The sequence below is a fragment of the Lutjanus erythropterus genome, chromosome 13, assembly GCF_056507025.1.
Source record: "Lutjanus erythropterus isolate fLutEry1 chromosome 13, fLutEry1.hap2, whole genome shotgun sequence".
Lineage (NCBI taxonomy): Eukaryota > Metazoa > Chordata > Actinopteri > Lutjaniformes > Lutjanidae > Lutjanus > Lutjanus erythropterus.
This window is the reverse complement of record NC_139329.1, coordinates 36668693-36687384: the sequence shown is the minus strand read 5'-3', so window position 1 is coordinate 36687384 and position 18692 is coordinate 36668693. Positions and strand designations below refer to the sequence as shown.

Here is an 18692-nt window from a genome sequence, read left to right as displayed (position 1 = left end):
TTAAACTTTTGCTTAGATTTAGAATATAATACATTTTATTTTTAATGTAATTTTAAATAACATCAATGTTTATTTTTGGCCTGCAGCCTTTTGTCCAGATTAAATTCTGGTCCTTCATATGATAGCATTTAGTATGGTCACTCCGGGCTCCAAAACCCAAGATGGCGACAGTGTCAGTCATGAGGCTTCAGAACTGTAGTCCACAAACCAGTGAGTGATGTTATGGTGAATTTACATTTGGTAAAAACAGAGCAGATAACAGAAAGTGTAACGAGGAGTTCGCTGGAGTTGTATTGTATTTAATCTTTTGACCTGCAAATCTCCAAAAATCAATGTTCAGCAGGAATGAACCCCTTTCAATGAAGAGTTCTTAAAGAAGCCTGAACTTTCGAACTAAACTGCACAAAGTTTCCTCTTTTCTGCTGTGTTCAGTGGAAGCACCAGTACATTCCAGTTAAGGTTTCAGTAGATTTTCTAATTATTGATGTATTGAGTTTTACATCAATCTTCTAGAGTTCTGTAGGAGAACAGTTTGTCATATATACAGTATCTGTATGTACAGTAATACTGTATATATCTGTAGCTGGTAGATATTCTGTAAAAATGATTGATTTGATATTAATTCATATATAAAACAGCACACTGATAACCAGCAAAGAGCATCCTGTTCTGGACTGCATTAATAAAAAGCTACTAAGATGAAGAAAATGAGCAGCACTCTCCCAGTCTGACCAGTTTCCTGCTCACTCCTCTACAGGTCAGCTGATGGGGATGAACGAGATCACGGAGAAGCTAACCCTGGACGTGAAGTGCCGGAACGAACACGCCATCGTCCAGAGGGTGACCACCGCCGCCAACCTCAGCAGAGTCCCCTGTGGTTCAGATAAAGAGTGCAGGTGAGAGAGATCAAAATAAATATCAGCAGACACGTCAACCAAAAACCCAAAGTCTACAGGAAGCTGTCAGTGAGAAGAAAGATGCTTCAAGTTTCATTCAAATCTGCGTTAATATTCACACATTTAAATATCAATCAGTAAAGATAACGTGTTAAGTACTGTGGTGCATAAAACACACAAACTGTCACACTGTCCACAGCTGGAACAGATTTCAGCTTTAAACATTGAGCCTCATATGAAATCCTTTGCTCGCTTCTAAAGTTTTTTTCATATCATCATTTGAAAATACTCATTAGACAAAAAGAGAAACATGTCAACAAAATCCTAAACTGCAAAAAGATGCTCTGAGATTTGTTTTGCGTGGCTTAATACCACCAGAGGTACATCAGTTGTGTTTTTGTAATTTAGCGTGAGGTGCACTTTTTAAGTACAGCTGCACTGAGTACCAGTTTTGTGTCGCTTTTCAAAAGAACTGACCAGTAAAAACGTCCCATCTGGCCAATCACTGCAATGACTTTGCAAGACATAAAAGCAAAACTTATCATTTGTCTGTGTTTTTTTAAATTCTAATTTTAAAATGTCTTTATGGTGCTGCCATGTGGCCAGTTTACATCAAACCAGAACCACAAAAACTTTTCTGTCCATCATAGGTTTTCAAGTTTTGTGCATTTTCCTTAACCAGTAGTTGAAAATGCCAACAGTTGATTGATTGATTAATCATTAATCATTAATCATTAATCATTAATTAGCATTAGCTTTAAAATTTTCCTTATTCAACAAATGGCTCTGCTGGACAAAACGGTGTTAAATGAGGTAAAATTACTGCCTTTTCTAGACTATCAATTAATTAATTATTGATAAATACCTTTTAATCAGTCAGGGTAACATATTCAGATCATCCATGTTTTGTCTAAATCAGAGACGGTTTCAGCCGATCACAGATAAATGAATGTTTCCCTCCAGGAAGTTGTGATGTTGTCATCGCAACACTTCGTGCAAATTCAACAAATCCCTGTGAATTCTGTGCGACCTTGCAATTTTGTCCAAACGTCCCATGTCCCACTGAACCCACTCAATCTTTTGTGTTATTATTCACTATTTTTTTTTTTGCAGTTATATATTTTTTTATTTTGTCATGGGTACTGAAAAGACCACATTTGTCATTGTTATTGACTTTTATCAATGTTCAGAGCACTTCTTATCATTTTTGATAAAAGATTTTGCTTTTTTGTGGAATACCGCTCGGGCGCACTTCTTCATTTACAAATATAGATTTTTATAATTTCTGTAATTCACTCAGTGCAGAGTGTGGTTTCGTTCTGCCTGGAACAAGTTGTCTTTGATTTTTAATGAATTGCAACTTTCTTTTGCAATTTTCTCTCGCCTAAAATGCCTAAAAATGTTGCAACATGCGGCCTCTGAAATCCTGGAGGGACTGAGGAAGCTTCCATGCAGATTTCTTTACAGCTTCATGCAAATACGTATCAAAGCCTCTGAGTTATGTTTTTATTGTGCGTAACTGTTTATGAACTGTTCTTCATGTTGTTTGTTTATTGACACATGTGTGTATCCCTCCTTTATTTCTGCGGCTTCATCTTTACTTCCGATCTTTGCTGCTTTGACCTCAGTCCTCCTGTTCCTCCTCCTGATCATCCTGTCCACAGGTTCGCGGGCAGGACGGTGACCAGCGGCAGCTTGGTGCTGGTCACCGTGGCGACCAAAGAGGAAGGCGCCGCCCAGCTGACGGTCAACTGTGAGAAAATGGTGATCGGCACCATGCTGGTGAAGGACATCCTCCTGGCTCTGACGCAGTGACGCGTTCCCGCCCTCCGCCCCCCCTCACACCGACGCACCTCTCACATCGCCGTCCGAGACTCGTCACACGTGTAGCATCTCGTCCGTTCTCCTGCACGCAGCGAGGGAGTTTCCAGAGTGTTTAATTCCAGTTTGTTGTTTGGTTCAAGAGCCCTCTACTTTTAAAAACTACTCCTGAATGCCACAGCTGTACGTGATATTTTTGACAATCAGACATGACTGATGTTGACCCTGATATGAAATCCCTCTCTTCCTTTTGAAGCTTCTCACATCATTGGTCAAAAAATACTTATTTTCCAACATATTTTACTTGCTTGAGTCGGATTTATTAGACTCCAATTTCTGAGTCAAATTAAAAAAAGAGATTTGTGCATCTTTAAAGTGTCTTTTCACAAGGTCCACTGACTTTAAGGTGAAATATTTAAGACCCCAGCGTTCAAAAATGAGTCCAAACAGAGAGTTGGAGGTACAGTTGGCATATTGAATAAGTTGAGTTCCTATTTAATAGTTGATCAGCTGTTTGTAACTGTCAATTGTCTGGTCAGTGTAAAGTTAAGCCTGTTATCCTGAAAACAAAAGCCCACTGCTCTGAAATAACACTTTTTCTACACGTCATGCACTGAAACTGAATGAATGCGAGTTTATGTGTGTGGCACCTTTCAGCAACAGTTCAGCTGACAGTGCCTCACGTCAAAGGAATATATACATACGATTTAAAAAATAAAATAAAAAACTAAGCTGAAAGCAGCACTGAGCTGTGGCATCGTAACTGAAGGTCGGTCGAAACAGCTCGTGTGTTTTAGACACTGCACAAACAAGTTAAAAGTCTAAAACATGTCATTTCCTGTTGCCAGTAGGTGGCGCTATGACTGAATATTGACATGTAGATGTTTCGGGAAGTTCTGCTCATTTACATTCACGTCACAACAACGTCGCCTAAAGTGCACCAGAAGATGAACAGAATTGAATTTAATAAAAGGCAGTGGCAAACCGAAAAGTTTTAAGCCTTTAAGAAAAAGGACTGACAGTTGGAACAGATGTCAAAAGCTTTTTCCAGATAATGTGATGAATAAAAACTGATTGCTGTCTAATTTTGACTCTAAGGACAATAAGAAGGCCGAACGAGTCTCATTATGTGGCAGCAGATCAGAGACGTTCGCTGAATAAACGGCTGTCTGTGAAACACCGGATTTAAAACTGGTCAAAGGAACGACTGGGAAGAAATCAAAGTGACTGATGACTAAAGATAGATAACCTCTCCACCCCTCTAACTATGAGCACGTGACCAAACACACTTCAGTCACGTGATAACGTTAGTGAACCTTGTGTAAAGAATTTTTTTTAATCAAAACTATTCTGATAAAATAAATTTAAAAACCGACCCCGTTTCACTCATAAAATTTAGTTTTTCTCTGCTAGACATGAGTTTTATTAAAATAATTTAGAAATAAAGTGCCCAAGTAGGTAATTCTTATTCTTTGACAAGTGGACACACAAATCTTTTCATTTTTAGCTGGTTAGTTATTAGCTCTCAGACGATTTTAAGATGTAGATAATATTAGTAATAGATGATTTATTGTAGGTATGAATTCTCCCAAAACACATCATCATTAAAAACAGACTGTAAGATCAAATCGATGATTATTTGACGTTTATCAGGACTTGAATGTAGCATGAAGGCTCAACTGAGACAACGACTACCTATAACTCAATCATTCCATCTTGGCACAAATAAATGTTGTTAATCAATAACTGATCAACTCTCCCGGGAATAATGACAGATTTTCATCTCAAATCCTGCGATTTCAGCTCTCATAGCGCTCGTGTTCATTACGATAAGTGGGGCATTCATGAAACACTGGAGATGTGTAAATGTTAGTGTATGTATTGCAACATGTAATACAGTACTGCTATAAGTAAGGTGTGTGTGTGTGTGTGTGTGTGTGTGTGTGTGTGTGTGTGTGTGTGTGTGTGTGTGTGATGAATATGAACCTGGCAAACATTAATTAGCTGTTTTCAAAATGATTCAATATGACACTTGACTTGAAATCATCATAAAGCACATTTTAATCCTCCGTCCACTGGACAGTAAGTCAGAAATCATCTGTCTTACTTGATTACTTAAGTTTTAATTAAATTAAAGATTCATAAATGTGCCTGATTAAACCAATTTCTGACAGATTTTCTGATGCAAATGTTTTGGCAGCATTGCAGATTGTAGGAAAACCTTAAAAATTATTAAAACAAATATGGCCTTCTTAACATTAGTCACTAAATCCAGGGGTTCAACCAGTAAATATTTTCATTATTGAAATATCAGCTAATTATTTTCTTGATTTATTTGTCCATAAAATGTTTGAAAATTTCATTTGACATCAGTTTTCTGCCTAAAACTCAAGAGAATTCTTTAATTAAATATCTACTTGTCAGAATTGTGTTATGTGTGTTAGCTTGGATTTCTAACTAGTCGAAAAACATTTGTTAATATGTAGACATGCTACTGCAGCTAATTAAATTAATTTAATTTTTTTACTTTCTTGCAGAGAGTTAAATGAGAAGATTGATACATTTCTCTCAGTACAGTAAGATCAGTTAAAGAGGTGGTTAGCTTAGCTTCAAACAGCTAGCCTGGTTCTGTGCAAAATACCACAAGTTGTTGGTTTTACATTTGGATTTTAGCACAGATTTAAGCAAACCAGACCAGCTCTTTCCATGTTTCCAGTTTTTATGCTAAGCTAACAGGCTGCTAGCTTTAGCTACATATTCACCACACGGTGTTATTGAAATTTGTTAGATGAGAATATTGATACCACTCTCTTTCTACCATAGGCTAATGTACAGAGGTGGTTAGCTTAGCTTAGAACAGCTACAGGGTCTGTTCAAAACAAAATAATGCCATTTTATGTTTTTACACTGATTTTTAGATATAACAAGATATAATGTGTTAATTTGTGATCTTTATTGGTGCAGAGAGGCAGATTTTGTCACTTTTGAGCAGAGCCAGGCTAAGCTAGCTGTTTCCCTGTTTCCAGCCTTTGTGTCAAGCTAACAGGCTGCTAGCTTTAGCCACATATTCACCACAGACTAAAGAGTGGTATTGACCTTCTCATCTAACGTTCGGCATGACGGCAAAGGAGCACATTTCCTAAAAATGTTGAACTTTTAATTTAGGATTAACCTAAAATGTCGCCTTCAACGCTAAAACAGCCTCTGTAAACAAGTTCACCGCTTATATTTACCAGTAAACAAACTTTTCCTAAAAAAGACTTGATGTTTGAATTAGAATAAATTACCTTTAGAGACAGTGCTTATGATCACGTCAAACATTTTCAAGTTGAGTGTTACCTTGATCTCATTTGTCAGGCGACGCTGTTTTCATGCCTTTTATTGTATTTTGATTTCAGGTCAGAGGTCATGTGGCTTCTCTTTTGTTGTGGACCCTCGTGTGTCCAGTGGCAGCACATTTCTTATCTTTTAAAACATTATCTGTGTATTTATTTATTGTTAGGAAAACTGTAACAGCTGTGTTTTACCAAAGGAGTGCATTACAGTCAAGCTTCAGCCCTCATCGTAGAAATCTGAGCAGCCGCAGCAGTGGACGGTTTTATTTTGGCCTTTTTTGTACCCGTTGTGTTGTTTACCATTGAACCGCTCACACCTGAAATCTCCGGTCACTGCAGAAAAGTCATGATGAAGAATGTAAAGTGTAAGAAATTCTACTTTTAATGTAAAAAAAAATAAAAATCTACTGAAATGGACACCACTTTCACAGAAACAGTTGGATAATCAAAGATCATGTCTGGCGATTTGTTTTACCTGCATCTGCTTTCAAATATCCAAAGTCTGGTTTATCATACTCTGTGTGTGGTTGTGAAATGTGATCCTGAAGTATTACAAGTTTATTTATTATACAAATAAAAAATTACAGATATGTTGTTGTGTGTCTTCTGTTTTATGGCCTGTAAAACAATGAAAATGACTGAAATAAACTTTTAAAAAAAGGTTTTGCTGACCTGTAATGTTTAGTTTAGATAATTTATTTTTCTTCTTTAGACAAACAATCAAAACTAAACGAAACTAAAAAAAGAAAAAGTACTTCCAAACTTTCTCACAGTAAGCTGTGTTTGTCATTATTTGGGTGCTTGAAAAGTGAAAATAATGAAATATTAACCATCAGTGGGTTTACTCATTTACACATTATCTTAATTAGGATAAAAAAAAGATTCAAGATAAGTAGTTCATAAAACTTTTTCAAAACTTAAGTTGGACTCAAAACTCAAGAATCTATTGCAACTTTTTTCAACATTTTTCATTTTTAATGTTTAATTATTGAAGGAACAGTGAACATGCAGAACTCAAGAGACTGACAGTTTGAATAATGATATATATATATATATATATATAATATTTTCCCGAATGCTTCGTTGAAAAGCAAAAGCAAACACGAACACTTTCAGCACTTCAGCAGACTCTTGTGGCTGAAATGAGTATTACAACAACAAACACTAAATAATGCTTTGAAAAAGGATCCTTGCAGAAAAATCAATGTTTTTTTCACCTGTCTTTAAATCACAAACACAGATTTTTTTTTTATATGCCTTTCAGGACTTCTGCACTTTTCACATTAAGCTTTTACCCGAACAAGAAATAAAGATTAAACCAGTCATACAGTAGTTCAAACTATCTCCTCCTCAACCAGCTACAACAGTAAAATGCTGCTCACACATTCATAATCTAATGTCATACATGTGGGGAAATATTTTTATACTGTTGTATTCATAGTTTACTGAAGTAAAGGAACTGAATCGCCTTTTTCTTTCACCACTGATGTGTAGATGATGTTACAACAAAACACACACTGAGATCAACAAAGGTTGTGTTTATTTAACGAAAAACTGTCATCAAAGTATTTCACAGAATCACTGATGAAAATGAGCCCATCAGTTCTGAGGCTGATGTAAAGTTTTCTTCATCTGAACCTGTTCTGGTCCTTTTTACAGCGATTGTCACCTGACATGAACGATCTTTGGTCTTCCACAGGAACACTGAGCTGCTGTGGTCCAGTTAGTGCAGATCAGGCACAGAGAGAGACACTTCCACAGTGAACATTTGCATAGATGTAAACATAGATAAGATTTTTCTCTTTTGAGAACGAGAATTTTCTCACATATTACAGCAGCTGTGAAGGTCAGCGAACCTAAAATACAGCTGTGAAAAGGCTTTTTACACAGTAAATTACAAAGTAAAACAGATGCTGTAAGAAAAGATGTGGAATGTGTGGCGTTTTTTTTCTGCAGACATTTCAGACGTGTCTTTAACTACTAGCAGCCAGAATGTCCTTTTAAGTTTCAGGGTAGAAATAAGAACATTTTTATAAACTAAACTCACATTGACTTCTGATCTTTATCACAGATTAAACTATAGAAACTCATCATCTATTTTTAACCCTATAATGCCATTTGTATCATACATGTCACATGATCTTCTGAGGCCTCTCCAAAATCAAAACAATCAATAATTTAATAAAAAACTTGTTTTATTCAATCTGATACGTGTCTTCTGCCCTCTGGTGGACGATCAGTGCACTGCAGGCAGCTGCCGGCCTGTGAGTGCAAAATCCAACATGGCTGCCTTCACAGAGTAATTTTTGGCAATTTTGAAAAAGTAACAGTAAGAATATCATTCATATTGTTACTAATAATTCAATATGAATATTTACTTTACTGAAACCAGCTATAATTCATATTTCATACCTTACTTATAGTAAAATTATGTTGAGAATGTGTGTATTAAATATGATCAATCAATCATTATTCTATTGAATTTCATGATGCAGTCTGTATTATTCCTACCACAATCACAAAAACACTGTTAAATAAACTAATTAAAGCTTGAAATGTCATCTTAAGATAAACTTAAACTTAACTAATAAATTTAGATATTTATTTGTGTTTTTTTTATATTTGCAAGCTGCATTATAATCACCTAGATGTTGCAAACAATTAATAGCAAGTGAGCACCTGCTATTAATTGTCTTTTAATTAATTTTTACTAAAACAGTTCCTTGGCTGTTATAATCTGTGATATTGACCAGTTCAGTTTACACTGGTCAAGCTGTTTTTGGCGACAACAAGGTGAAATAAGAAGGTTCCTGTTTGAAAAAATGAACCAAACCAGTTTGAAATGTCACAGAATTTCCAAAAACAAAGAATAATGTTTGGTTTTGTTTCAGAAATAAAAAATATTCATATCCATATCATAAATAGAGTTTTCTGGCAGCTATTTGTGTGTCAGGCTTTTCAGGGTTTACTTAGAAGTTAAGATTTCTTTTAGTTTAGAGGCGGACAAACTTTTTAAAGGCGTCCTTGACGATTCACACACTGACTCACACCTGGGAAAGTAAGCTTGTAAAATACACTGTAGCATAAATATTTCTTTTTCTTCTTGGAGTGTGAAGAAAGCCGTCTGTCTCCCGACACGTTTTCTGATTGTTGGCACTTTGAATGAGGCACCATGAAAAGGCACAGAGAGACGACAGAAGGCATCGGATCCAACGATCCTCTGGGAGCAGAAACGGGAGACACGAAGGCAGCGATGCTCCAGTCTGCTTCCATCAGCACATTAACATCATGTCTGCTAATAATTCACTGATGTCATTCAGAGTCTGAGGCCTCAGGTGAGCTCGGTCTGCCTGCTCTGTGGAAGCAGGAGAGCCACCACTCCTCCGGTCAGCAGCAGCGCCGACACCAGCAGCACCGGCACGGCGCAGTTTGTGTCCACCAGCCTCCCAAAGACTACGTTACCCATGATCGCTGCCACTCGGCCCACTCCTGTGAAGAAACCAAGAGCCGACGACCTGGAAGACGGAAGAAAAGAAACAGCAGGACGCGTGAGCTGCTGTGGGCGTATTTACTAAAAACAGCAGAACCTCACACTTTATACAAAACTGTGAAGTTTTTAAAAGTTAAATGTTTAACAAACTCAGTCATATAAACCCTCCACATGTATCTAAAACAATCACAGTACTTTCTCAAAATAAATTTAGCATCTCAAAATATGCATAAACTTTCACAAAATAATATAAAATAAAAAATATAAAATAATAATTAGTTTGTCAAAATTATGACTTAGAATCTCAAAATCTTTCTCAAAATAAGAGTTAGTTTCTAAAAAAATGAGAAAAATTTCTCAAAATAAAGATAACATTTCTCAAAATAATGAGTTTGTGTTAGTTGGTGTGGTTTAAAATAATAAGAATCTTTTTTAAAAATAATTGAGCATCTCAAAATAAAGAGAAATGCTCACAAAATAAACTTGTGTCTCAAATAATGTGTCTTAAAATAATGAGAAAACATCAAAATAATGAGAAACTCGGCATACTGACTTACAGGAACTTCTTATAGGCAGAAATTGTCACAGGAAAAAAAAAATTAAGAATGGACAAAAAAAGGAAAAACAATTCTTTATTTCCTTTCTTATCCCTCTGATTTATCAGGTGACTCCTAACTGGGTGATCATCACCAGGGTGGGAACAACTTCACAAAACAAACAGACGAAAATACTCACCTAAGTAATTAAAAATCCAAACTGACAAAGAAACATAAAGTCTAAAGAAAACAAACCTTAGCTGGGTCGGGTAGAGCTCTGTTCCCACCACGTCCAGGGCGTTCCAGGTGATCACCGACACGCCGCTGAACACACAGGACAGGACCAGACTCTGAGTTTTGGTCTGGACCAAATAGATGAGGAAGACGCTCACGCCGGACACCGACAGGCTGCCGGCTGGAGACACAACAGAGAAAATCAGGGTTCAGTTCACCGGCTGCAGCAGTGGATAAAGGTAAAGGCAGACGGTAGTTTTGGAGAATGATGGTCATTAGAGGATATGAGGTGAGCAAAGTATTATAGTGAAATATAACAGAGTGAATCACAACACGTCTCCTGAGTTAAAGTGAGGTACTGTGTTCCAGCCGTCAGACTCACACAGCAGAGCTTTTCCTCCTGTGCTGTCCATCATCAGGATGGTGAAGATGTTTCCTGGTAAGTTTGAAGCAGCGATCAAGAAGCCCTCCATGTACACTGTCAGTTCAGAGACGGATTCAGGAAGGTTAAGAGAGGACAGTCAGGACAAACACACACTCAGCAGATTTCTGTGCCAACTCTTCCTGCACAGAGCTGCAGGAGGCTGGAGGCTGTTCCAGCACGCATGAATCCTGTCTGTTACTTCTGGATTAACTCGATGTGGTGAAACTGTTTGGCCTAACAGTGTTTTTAAGGGCTACAACTAACAATTATTTTCGCAATTAATTGATCGGTTGTTCCCATAAAATGTCAGACAATGGTGAAAAATGTTGATCAAAGCTCGAGATGACGTCCTCAAATGTCGCGTTTTGTCCGCGACTCAAAAATATTCAGTTTCCTGTCAGAGAGGAGTGAAGAAACCAGAAAATATTCACATTTAAGAAGCTGAAATCAGAGAGTTTGGACAAGAAAATGAATCAATTATCAAGATAGATGCAGATTAATTTAACAGTCGATCGATAACAGATTAATCTGAATCAGAAATACTTGTGCCTTTCTTTGTTTTGCACAATTTACTGATTAAGTGACTGATTTAAAGGCAAAAAATGGTGAAATTTCCACCCAGTGAAGCATTTTTTTCAATAGAGGTCATGATAATGAAATTGGTAAGTGTATGTGTGCACTGTGCATGGTAGATTTTGTTCTTTGTGTGTGTGTGTGACACGATAACCGTCAATTTTCCACACCATCCCACACCATGAAACTGGTGTAATGCTGCAACCTGAAGTATTTTGGATTGAACTAAAATTTCTCTATAATTATAACAGTTCTTTCCAGGAAACATCGAAACATCATAGACTTTTTAGAAAATGAAAATAAAGGTTGCAGCTTTTTAAACAAAACAAAATCTACTGTAAGAACAGTTTGAGTCTGTGATTCTCCGGAGCTGCCAGATTAAAGTTTCATGTTCTCGGGGAGACGGCTGAATTTTAAATGTAAGGTACTAAAGCAGTTTGTTTAATTGATGCGAACGGTAGTTTTTATAGTGACCTAAATACTGTCTAGGACCCACACGACTAAAATATTTTGCACTCTTTCTTGTAAAAACTCCTCTAGCACTATTTAACATAGATTTTATAAAATGATGAGGTAATATAATTGTGACTTGAGATGATTCTTTGATGGCAGGAAAAAGAATAGAAAAAAAAAATCAGCATTTATTTTCTCTGTCATCGTAGACACACACACACACACACACACACACACACACACACACACACACATACACACACACACACACACACACACACACACACACACACACACACACACACACACACACACACACACACCTGCTGTCTTGACCGGGTAGCAGCTTTGGTTTTGGAGAGATGAGGGGAGCGACACGTTGGCGCAGGGCGAGCCGCCGTCCTCGATTCTCTTAAACAGCTCCGGGAACCACATCCACAGCCCGTAGTAACTACACACACACACACACACACACACACACACACACACACACACACACAAACACAGATTCAAGTATGTGGATTACAGCTGAAAAGACTGAGACTTCAGACGTTTGCTATGAAGCACCACAGAAATGTTTAGTGAAGACGAACGGTTGTAAAGTTTTTTTCAGTTAAGTAAAGTGATTTCTGGCTGCTGAAGATAAAATAATCCACTTCAGTTTCAGTATCAGCCTGCTGTAGGTTTATCACGTCGACCGTCCTGAAACACACGACAAACAGGAAGACGGAGAAGAGGAGGAGAGGAGGACTTGTCTCTGCTGAGCTCAGGAGCTCGTTCAGCACAAAGCGCCTGTTTGGATTCTTTGTGCTCAAAACGAAAACACACACAGACTCAAAACATCACTCACAGTTAAAATGACTCCTTCAGTTACTGCATATAGTACTTTTATTTTATGTTATTCATTCTGGATTACAGTTTCACTACTTTCCTTATTTGCTGCTACTTTTTTTGTGCTGCTTTGTGAAATCAAAGTTTCCTGAGTGAAGATCAATGAAGGTGCATCTGATCTAAATCTTATCTAAGGCTGTGTGATCTGTCTTATAAAAAAGTCTCAATATTTTAAGGCCTTCCACAATATACAACATATATCTTGATATATACACTTTTCACTCAAATACAATACAGTATCTTTTTTATTTGTGTTTTTTTGTTATTTTTTGTTTTATACTTGTGAATACTGTCATACATACTGTTATAGTTATTACTGTCATTATTTAACTTAAATTATTTTAATACTTTTCTTACTTTTTTTAATTGTAACTTTTCGTAACTTTGGAGGTGGGGCTGATGATGATGTATTAACTGAATGGAAACCTCTGATTTTGGGGAAAAAATGTCAAACTGTTAAGAAAAATGAAATACAACAGTAAATTCTCAAATAGTGCAAACATATGATGTTGTGCTTTCACGCAATATAAACACAATGAGATCTTTGCTAAATAATCATCAGAAACATGGATGTAATGATTAAGTGGCAAAAAAAGAGCAACTAGAACAGTTTGGTAAATTCAGAAAATTAAATCCCTTTACTGTAATGCAGAATTTAAAACCAGGAAAAGAAACACGATATAGAAATGTAAGACGATATCTAGTCTTGTATCACGTTATCAATATGTTGCTCAGCCATTTTTTATCTTAAGCCCTGAACTTGCAAACAATCCTGACAACAGAAAAAAGTAAAAAAGTCTGTATGTAGAAGTTCAGGAGGGATTTCTCACCCGAAGGAGATGCAGTAGAAGATGATGAGCAGAACGAGGCTCCTGGATCTGAGAGGACCTTTAAACATCTGTTTAATGGGCACCAAGACCTGCAAGTCAAAACAATGAAATTAATTAGAATTACACTGCTATATAAATCAATAATCAATAGAATATTCTTATTACAAATAACTAAAATACAGGTTAAACATAGGATGCACATTGAGCAGTGATGGAGACAGAAGACAGACAGCTCACTTCAATAAATATGGCAGAATTTAAAAATGTGCTTTCTTGCGTTTACCTTTTTCAAGAAACGGACCGATCTTCCTCTGTGTGACCCCCGAGTTCTGCTCTGCTCCGGTTCTTCTCTTTTCTTGGAGCTCGTACACAAACCAAACTCCTTAGAAAGAGTTCAAGATATGAGACGTTACACTTGAAGAAGATTAATAGACTGAAGAATGAATGAAGGAAGGAAGGAAGGAAGTGTTTCGAGAACTCGAACAAACCACATGCAAATAACTTTCATTACAAATATCACTTCCCTTTTGATTTCACCTTTTGCACTTTTCTGCAGCTTTATATTCATGTCATTTGTGTCTTTGCAGTTTGTTGGTGGTTGTTTGTTTCTTGGATCCAATATTTGCTTGTTTTATTTTTTTTATTTTCTCTTACATGTACAGCTGTGTGTCTTATCATCGTATCATGTTTCATCATTGTCTGATTGTTTATTTAGTTCATACCGGGAAATCCTTTCCTTTCCCCCACATGTTCAGCTCAAACATCAATCTGAAGACGCGGATCGCTTCTTTCTCTCGGCCAGCCTGACAAACACAGACACAGAAAATCTCAAAGCTCAGAAACAAACAAACAAACAGAAAAAAAAAAAAACAGCTGCAAACACGAGCGCTTGTCCGATCTTCCAGTACCTCCATGAGGAACTTGGGGCTTTCTGGGAGGAGCAGCTTGAAGAGGAGGGCGGAGGTGAGGCTGGGAACAGAGCAGAGCACCACAAACAGCCTCCAGCTCTGGAAGTCCATGGATCCCAGAGAAAAATGTGCCCATGTTCTGGGAATCACCAGCCAGGCCAGACCTGCAGACACACACAGACGGTCAGTCAGTACGAAACTGGTTTTTATTTTATTTTGATAGTGCCTGCCCAGGAAGTTCATTCTTTTGCTCTGATGTCTGTGAGTTTAAATCTTTGCAGCTCTGGGATTTCTGCCACCAGATGATTATAATTCTTTAGCTCCAACTATGAACTGAGACAGATACTGAATTCCAATTTCTGACCAGTCAAAATGTCTGTCATTAAAATGTTAAATAAGCTACCTGGTTCTTGCAACTAAAGTGCAAAATAAACTGTAAATGTTAGCATGTGACTGAGCCATTTTTTTAAATCCTGCAACTCTGATATTGTTGAATTTATGGGAGTCGTGTCTCCTCCCACCTGCAGCCAGGATGTTTCCTGCCATCCAGAAGGTGGCCAGAGCGCTGATCATCGCTCCCCTCCTCAGACGGGGCATGAACTCTGAGAAGTAGGAGAAGATAACGGGGATCGACCCGCCGACGCTGCAGAGGGGAAGGAAAAGGCCTTTAATCATGAGCTGTTTACACAATGTTTGCTTAGGAAAAGAATCACTGGCGTGTCTGATGAGGACACGGCGAGTAAAGGTCAAACCTTCAAACAGTTCACAGCTGCTAATTTGCTTGACTTTTATTTAGCCAAAAGCAGTTCTATGATTTTCTTTCCAAAAATGTCCTTCATGAAGATGTAGGGATAAAAACTACGACTGACCTGTTGGTTGCCACAAACTTACTTCAGTGTGAGACTGTCTGCTAAATAAAAAATGTAAAAAATATAAAAATTACCCGATGCCGCTGATGAACCTCATCAGCAGGAAGAGCCAGAACCACGGAGCCAAGCTGGCCAGACCTCCAAACAGCCCGTTGACCGTCAGGGACACAACCAGGACCCTGCGACGCCCCCTCTGGTCAGCCAAGTATCCCCACATGTAGCCGCCCACCATCATTCCTAGAAAAACAGGAATATGACGGTAACAAGACAATAACAAAGTTCTTAAAATAAGTATGTCGACACAGTCTTTTCTCACTGAGCATCTTTTCTGAAACGTTACGAGACGGACAGCAGAGTTAACAAACATAACTCCTGCATGATGTTCCCTTCACCAGTGTGAGCATGTTAGTTCAGCCTCATTTAAAGTTTCACTTAAACAATTTTAAAATCTAATTTTAGCTCGACTATACTCCCCATAATGCACTCTGCAAGGTTTTCATACATTCTTAATTATTTTCCAATCACCAATATTAGTGTTAATTAGTTCAGAACCTTTTGTATTGATTCCTTATCATCTTGTTTTAGCCCTTCGGCTTTGGAATAGACTTGTGAAGATGTCTGATCACTAAAAAGATATTTAATTGGGACGTTTTTTATGATCACCTCTGGGCTATTGAGCTGAATTCTTTATTTTATTTGAACAATTTGTCTTTTATTTCCCAGAACCTGTTACTTTGTGATAATCAGGAGATTAGGAGCAAAATGTTTCTCACATATAGAGAAAAACACTCAGCTTTTATCTGGCATAAACACAAAATTATGAACTTACTGTCTTATAAAGACAAGCTACAATGTGGAACCTTATTCTGTCTGCACAGTTACACTGAGGAACATTACCTTTGTCACTCCAGAAGAGGACAGTCTTTGTTGTTGTTGAAACTGAGAATAAAGTATTTTGTTTTTCTGTCCTCCATTTTTTGTTGATATCTTTGGGCTGAATAATTATGAAAAACTTGAGCTGTGCTTCAGGAAGGGAACATTTTTGTAGCAGACTTTACTTTCTACGGTCAGGAGAGAGAGGGCAGAATATTTTGTTGCTCAGACAAATTTATTTACATTTATTTTGACTGATTCAACATTTTTGTGGAGGTATATAAGAGATGCCACGTCTGCTGGTGACTAATCTGTTGATTATTTTCTTGATTAATTGCTTAGTCTATAAAATGTCACAAAACACTAGTTAACGGCCATTCGGGTGCCTCAGTTGATGTCTTCAGTTTGCTTGTTTGGTCACACGAACACTCCAAAATCAAAAGATGTTTAATTTACTTTGATATATGACAAAGAAAAGCAACAAAACCTCCCATTTGAGCAGCTGAAACCAGGGAATATATTTAATATTTGTCAATTTCGCTTGAAAAATGACAGAAACCATTGAGTGATTTTAAAAAATAAATGCAGATTAACCTGTGGATCAACCACTGATTGATTATTTGATTGTGATTTACCGAGGAAGATGCTGGCAGTCAGCAGGCCCATGTCTGAGGAGCTCAGCAGCAGATCGCAGCGCGCCGTTGGCAGCAGAAAAGACACACAGAGGATCTCCACGGCGTCGCTGGCGTTGGCCCAACCACACAAAACCAACAGCAGCCAGTGGAACAAACCAAAACCTGAGAGCAAAAGCAGAACAAAGAGAGGATACACACACACACACACACACACACAGAAACGTTATCTGCCTGTTTCACGGTCAACACACACAGATACTATAAAATCTAATGTGGAAAAAACTGAGCCAAGCCATATTGACATTTCGATGAAATTTTGATTAACTGTGCAGCCCTAATGCTTGGAAAGGGAGAGTGAGACGAGGTGCTTGCAATCTGCAAGCTCACCATTCCACTCCACTAAATCCTACATGTTGGTCCTTTAAAACTGGATTTACACATTCTTTTCCCACAAAACCAAGCACAACGACATCAAACGCACCTGTCTGCTCCACAGCCTCCTCATACGTTAATTTTTTCAGTGACGCCACACCAGCATCATGCGTGATGTTTGATGACCTCCTGTCGAAAATCACTTCACCTAAAAAGCAGCAAAGCACACACAGATCAGTGAAGGTGAACAGAGGAACCAGATACAAGGAAGCTTTAAGAAAATACAAAAGGGATTTTAAATGTTATATAAGTTTATCACACACATTTGAAAGTCTGTGGTTTTCAGTGGACAGGAAGGTTATGAAAACCCTTAGTATGAAAATTAACTAGTAACTAAAGCTGTCAGACAAATGTAGTGGAGTAAAAAGTACAATATGTGACCCTGGGATGTTAAATAATAACTTGCAAATACTCAAGTTCAAGTACCTCAGATTTGTACTTAAATAAAGTACTTGAGTAAATGTAATTAAATTCCACCACTACTCAAGAGCACTTTGGGTACTCAAGAGTACCTGGATAACATATGTGCTGTATGATAATTAGAGCCCAACTGATATACATCTACTGCAAATCTTGTTAGAATGACTAGAAATAGCTGCTCTGGGACCCTTGAATCGAATAAGAAAGGGTTAATACACAGTTTCGTTTCGTGTCGGGGTCCTGCATCATCCTGACAGGACTTATTTCACAATAATGACCTGCTCACTGTGCATTATCCTGTGTGTCACATGGTTATGTACCAAAAATCAATAATTTGACACAAAATATTCATTTCAAACTGATTTGCAGGAATTTAACAATGATTTTATTGTTTCTCCATAGAATTATCCATAGCAATGATCTGTTACACAGAAATAACAGACGTTAAAATGCTGTAATTGACCAATCAGAAGTGTTTTTAACAAAGCCATATTATAAAATGATCTAGACTATACCCTGTAGCTAAAAAAGCTAAATAGATCTACTGTCTGCTGAGCACGTTAAACTCGAGTTAAACTATGATGAAGTGATGGAGTGGCACAACCTTTACCTTCATCTGAGTCCAGCTCGTTGGGCTCCAGGTAGCGATCACCGGTGAGAAGAAGCGGCTCTGTTGCCTCCGCTTCTCCTCCGGTGTGCAGGTGGCGAGACATCCTCAAAAAGTGGGACGTCTCTAGGTTAGGAAGTGGACAGACTAGCTTCTCACCTGCACCCCATGTCCAGGTCTACATCAGGGTCTGAACCGCCGCTGCATCTGTCTCATGACTAGCTAACTCTGAAGCTAACCTGACAAGAAGAAGGAGGAGGACCAGGAAGTACAGAGGCAGAGGCGGTTGGTTTGCACGCCCCGAGCGGCTCCTCCAGTCAGTCCCTCTGTTTGGTTTAGAGTCGTACTGATCCTGAGGTGGACCGCTAAAGACAGCAGCAGTGCTTCAGCCTTGCATGACAGTTAGCAGCTAAACAGGAGACTTGTCTAACTATCTGTCTGTGTGTGTGTGTGTGTGTGTCTGTG

General features: G+C 37.9%; 2 protein-coding genes across 6 annotated transcripts in view; one reads left to right on the top strand and one right to left on the bottom strand.

Annotated features, from left to right (window-relative positions):
• Window positions 1-3459, top strand: part of ap3b2 (adaptor related protein complex 3 subunit beta 2) — a 53072-nt gene extending 49613 nt beyond the window's left edge. For 4 of the 5 annotated variants that reach the window (XM_084734633.1, XM_084734632.1, XM_084734631.1 and 1 more), the window contains 2 exons: window positions 758-896; window positions 2525-3459. In XM_084734633.1, the coding sequence (XP_084590759.1) occupies window positions 758-896; window positions 2525-2711 (326 nt within the window). In that variant the 3' untranslated portion in view covers window positions 2712-3459. The remainder of the gene's footprint in view (window positions 1-757; window positions 897-2524) is intronic. The other variant, XM_084734629.1, reaches the window with a different exon arrangement.
• A 5672-nt stretch (window positions 3460-9131) lies between these two features.
• sv2 (synaptic vesicle glycoprotein 2) lies at window positions 9132-18360 on the bottom strand. The gene is made up of 13 exons (XM_084733538.1): window positions 18231-18360; window positions 17250-17348; window positions 16769-16930; window positions 15335-15497; window positions 14913-15034; window positions 14392-14555; window positions 14206-14286; window positions 13767-13865; window positions 13484-13572; window positions 12086-12213; window positions 10695-10790; window positions 10334-10493; window positions 9132-9567 (listed from the first exon to the last, which is right to left on the bottom strand). Exons 1-13 carry the CDS (start codon window positions 18331-18333, stop codon window positions 9384-9386), a joined length of 1650 nt encoding a protein of 549 aa, XP_084589664.1. The 5' UTR covers window positions 18334-18360; the 3' UTR covers window positions 9132-9383.
• Window positions 18361-18692: the final 332 nt, after the last annotated feature.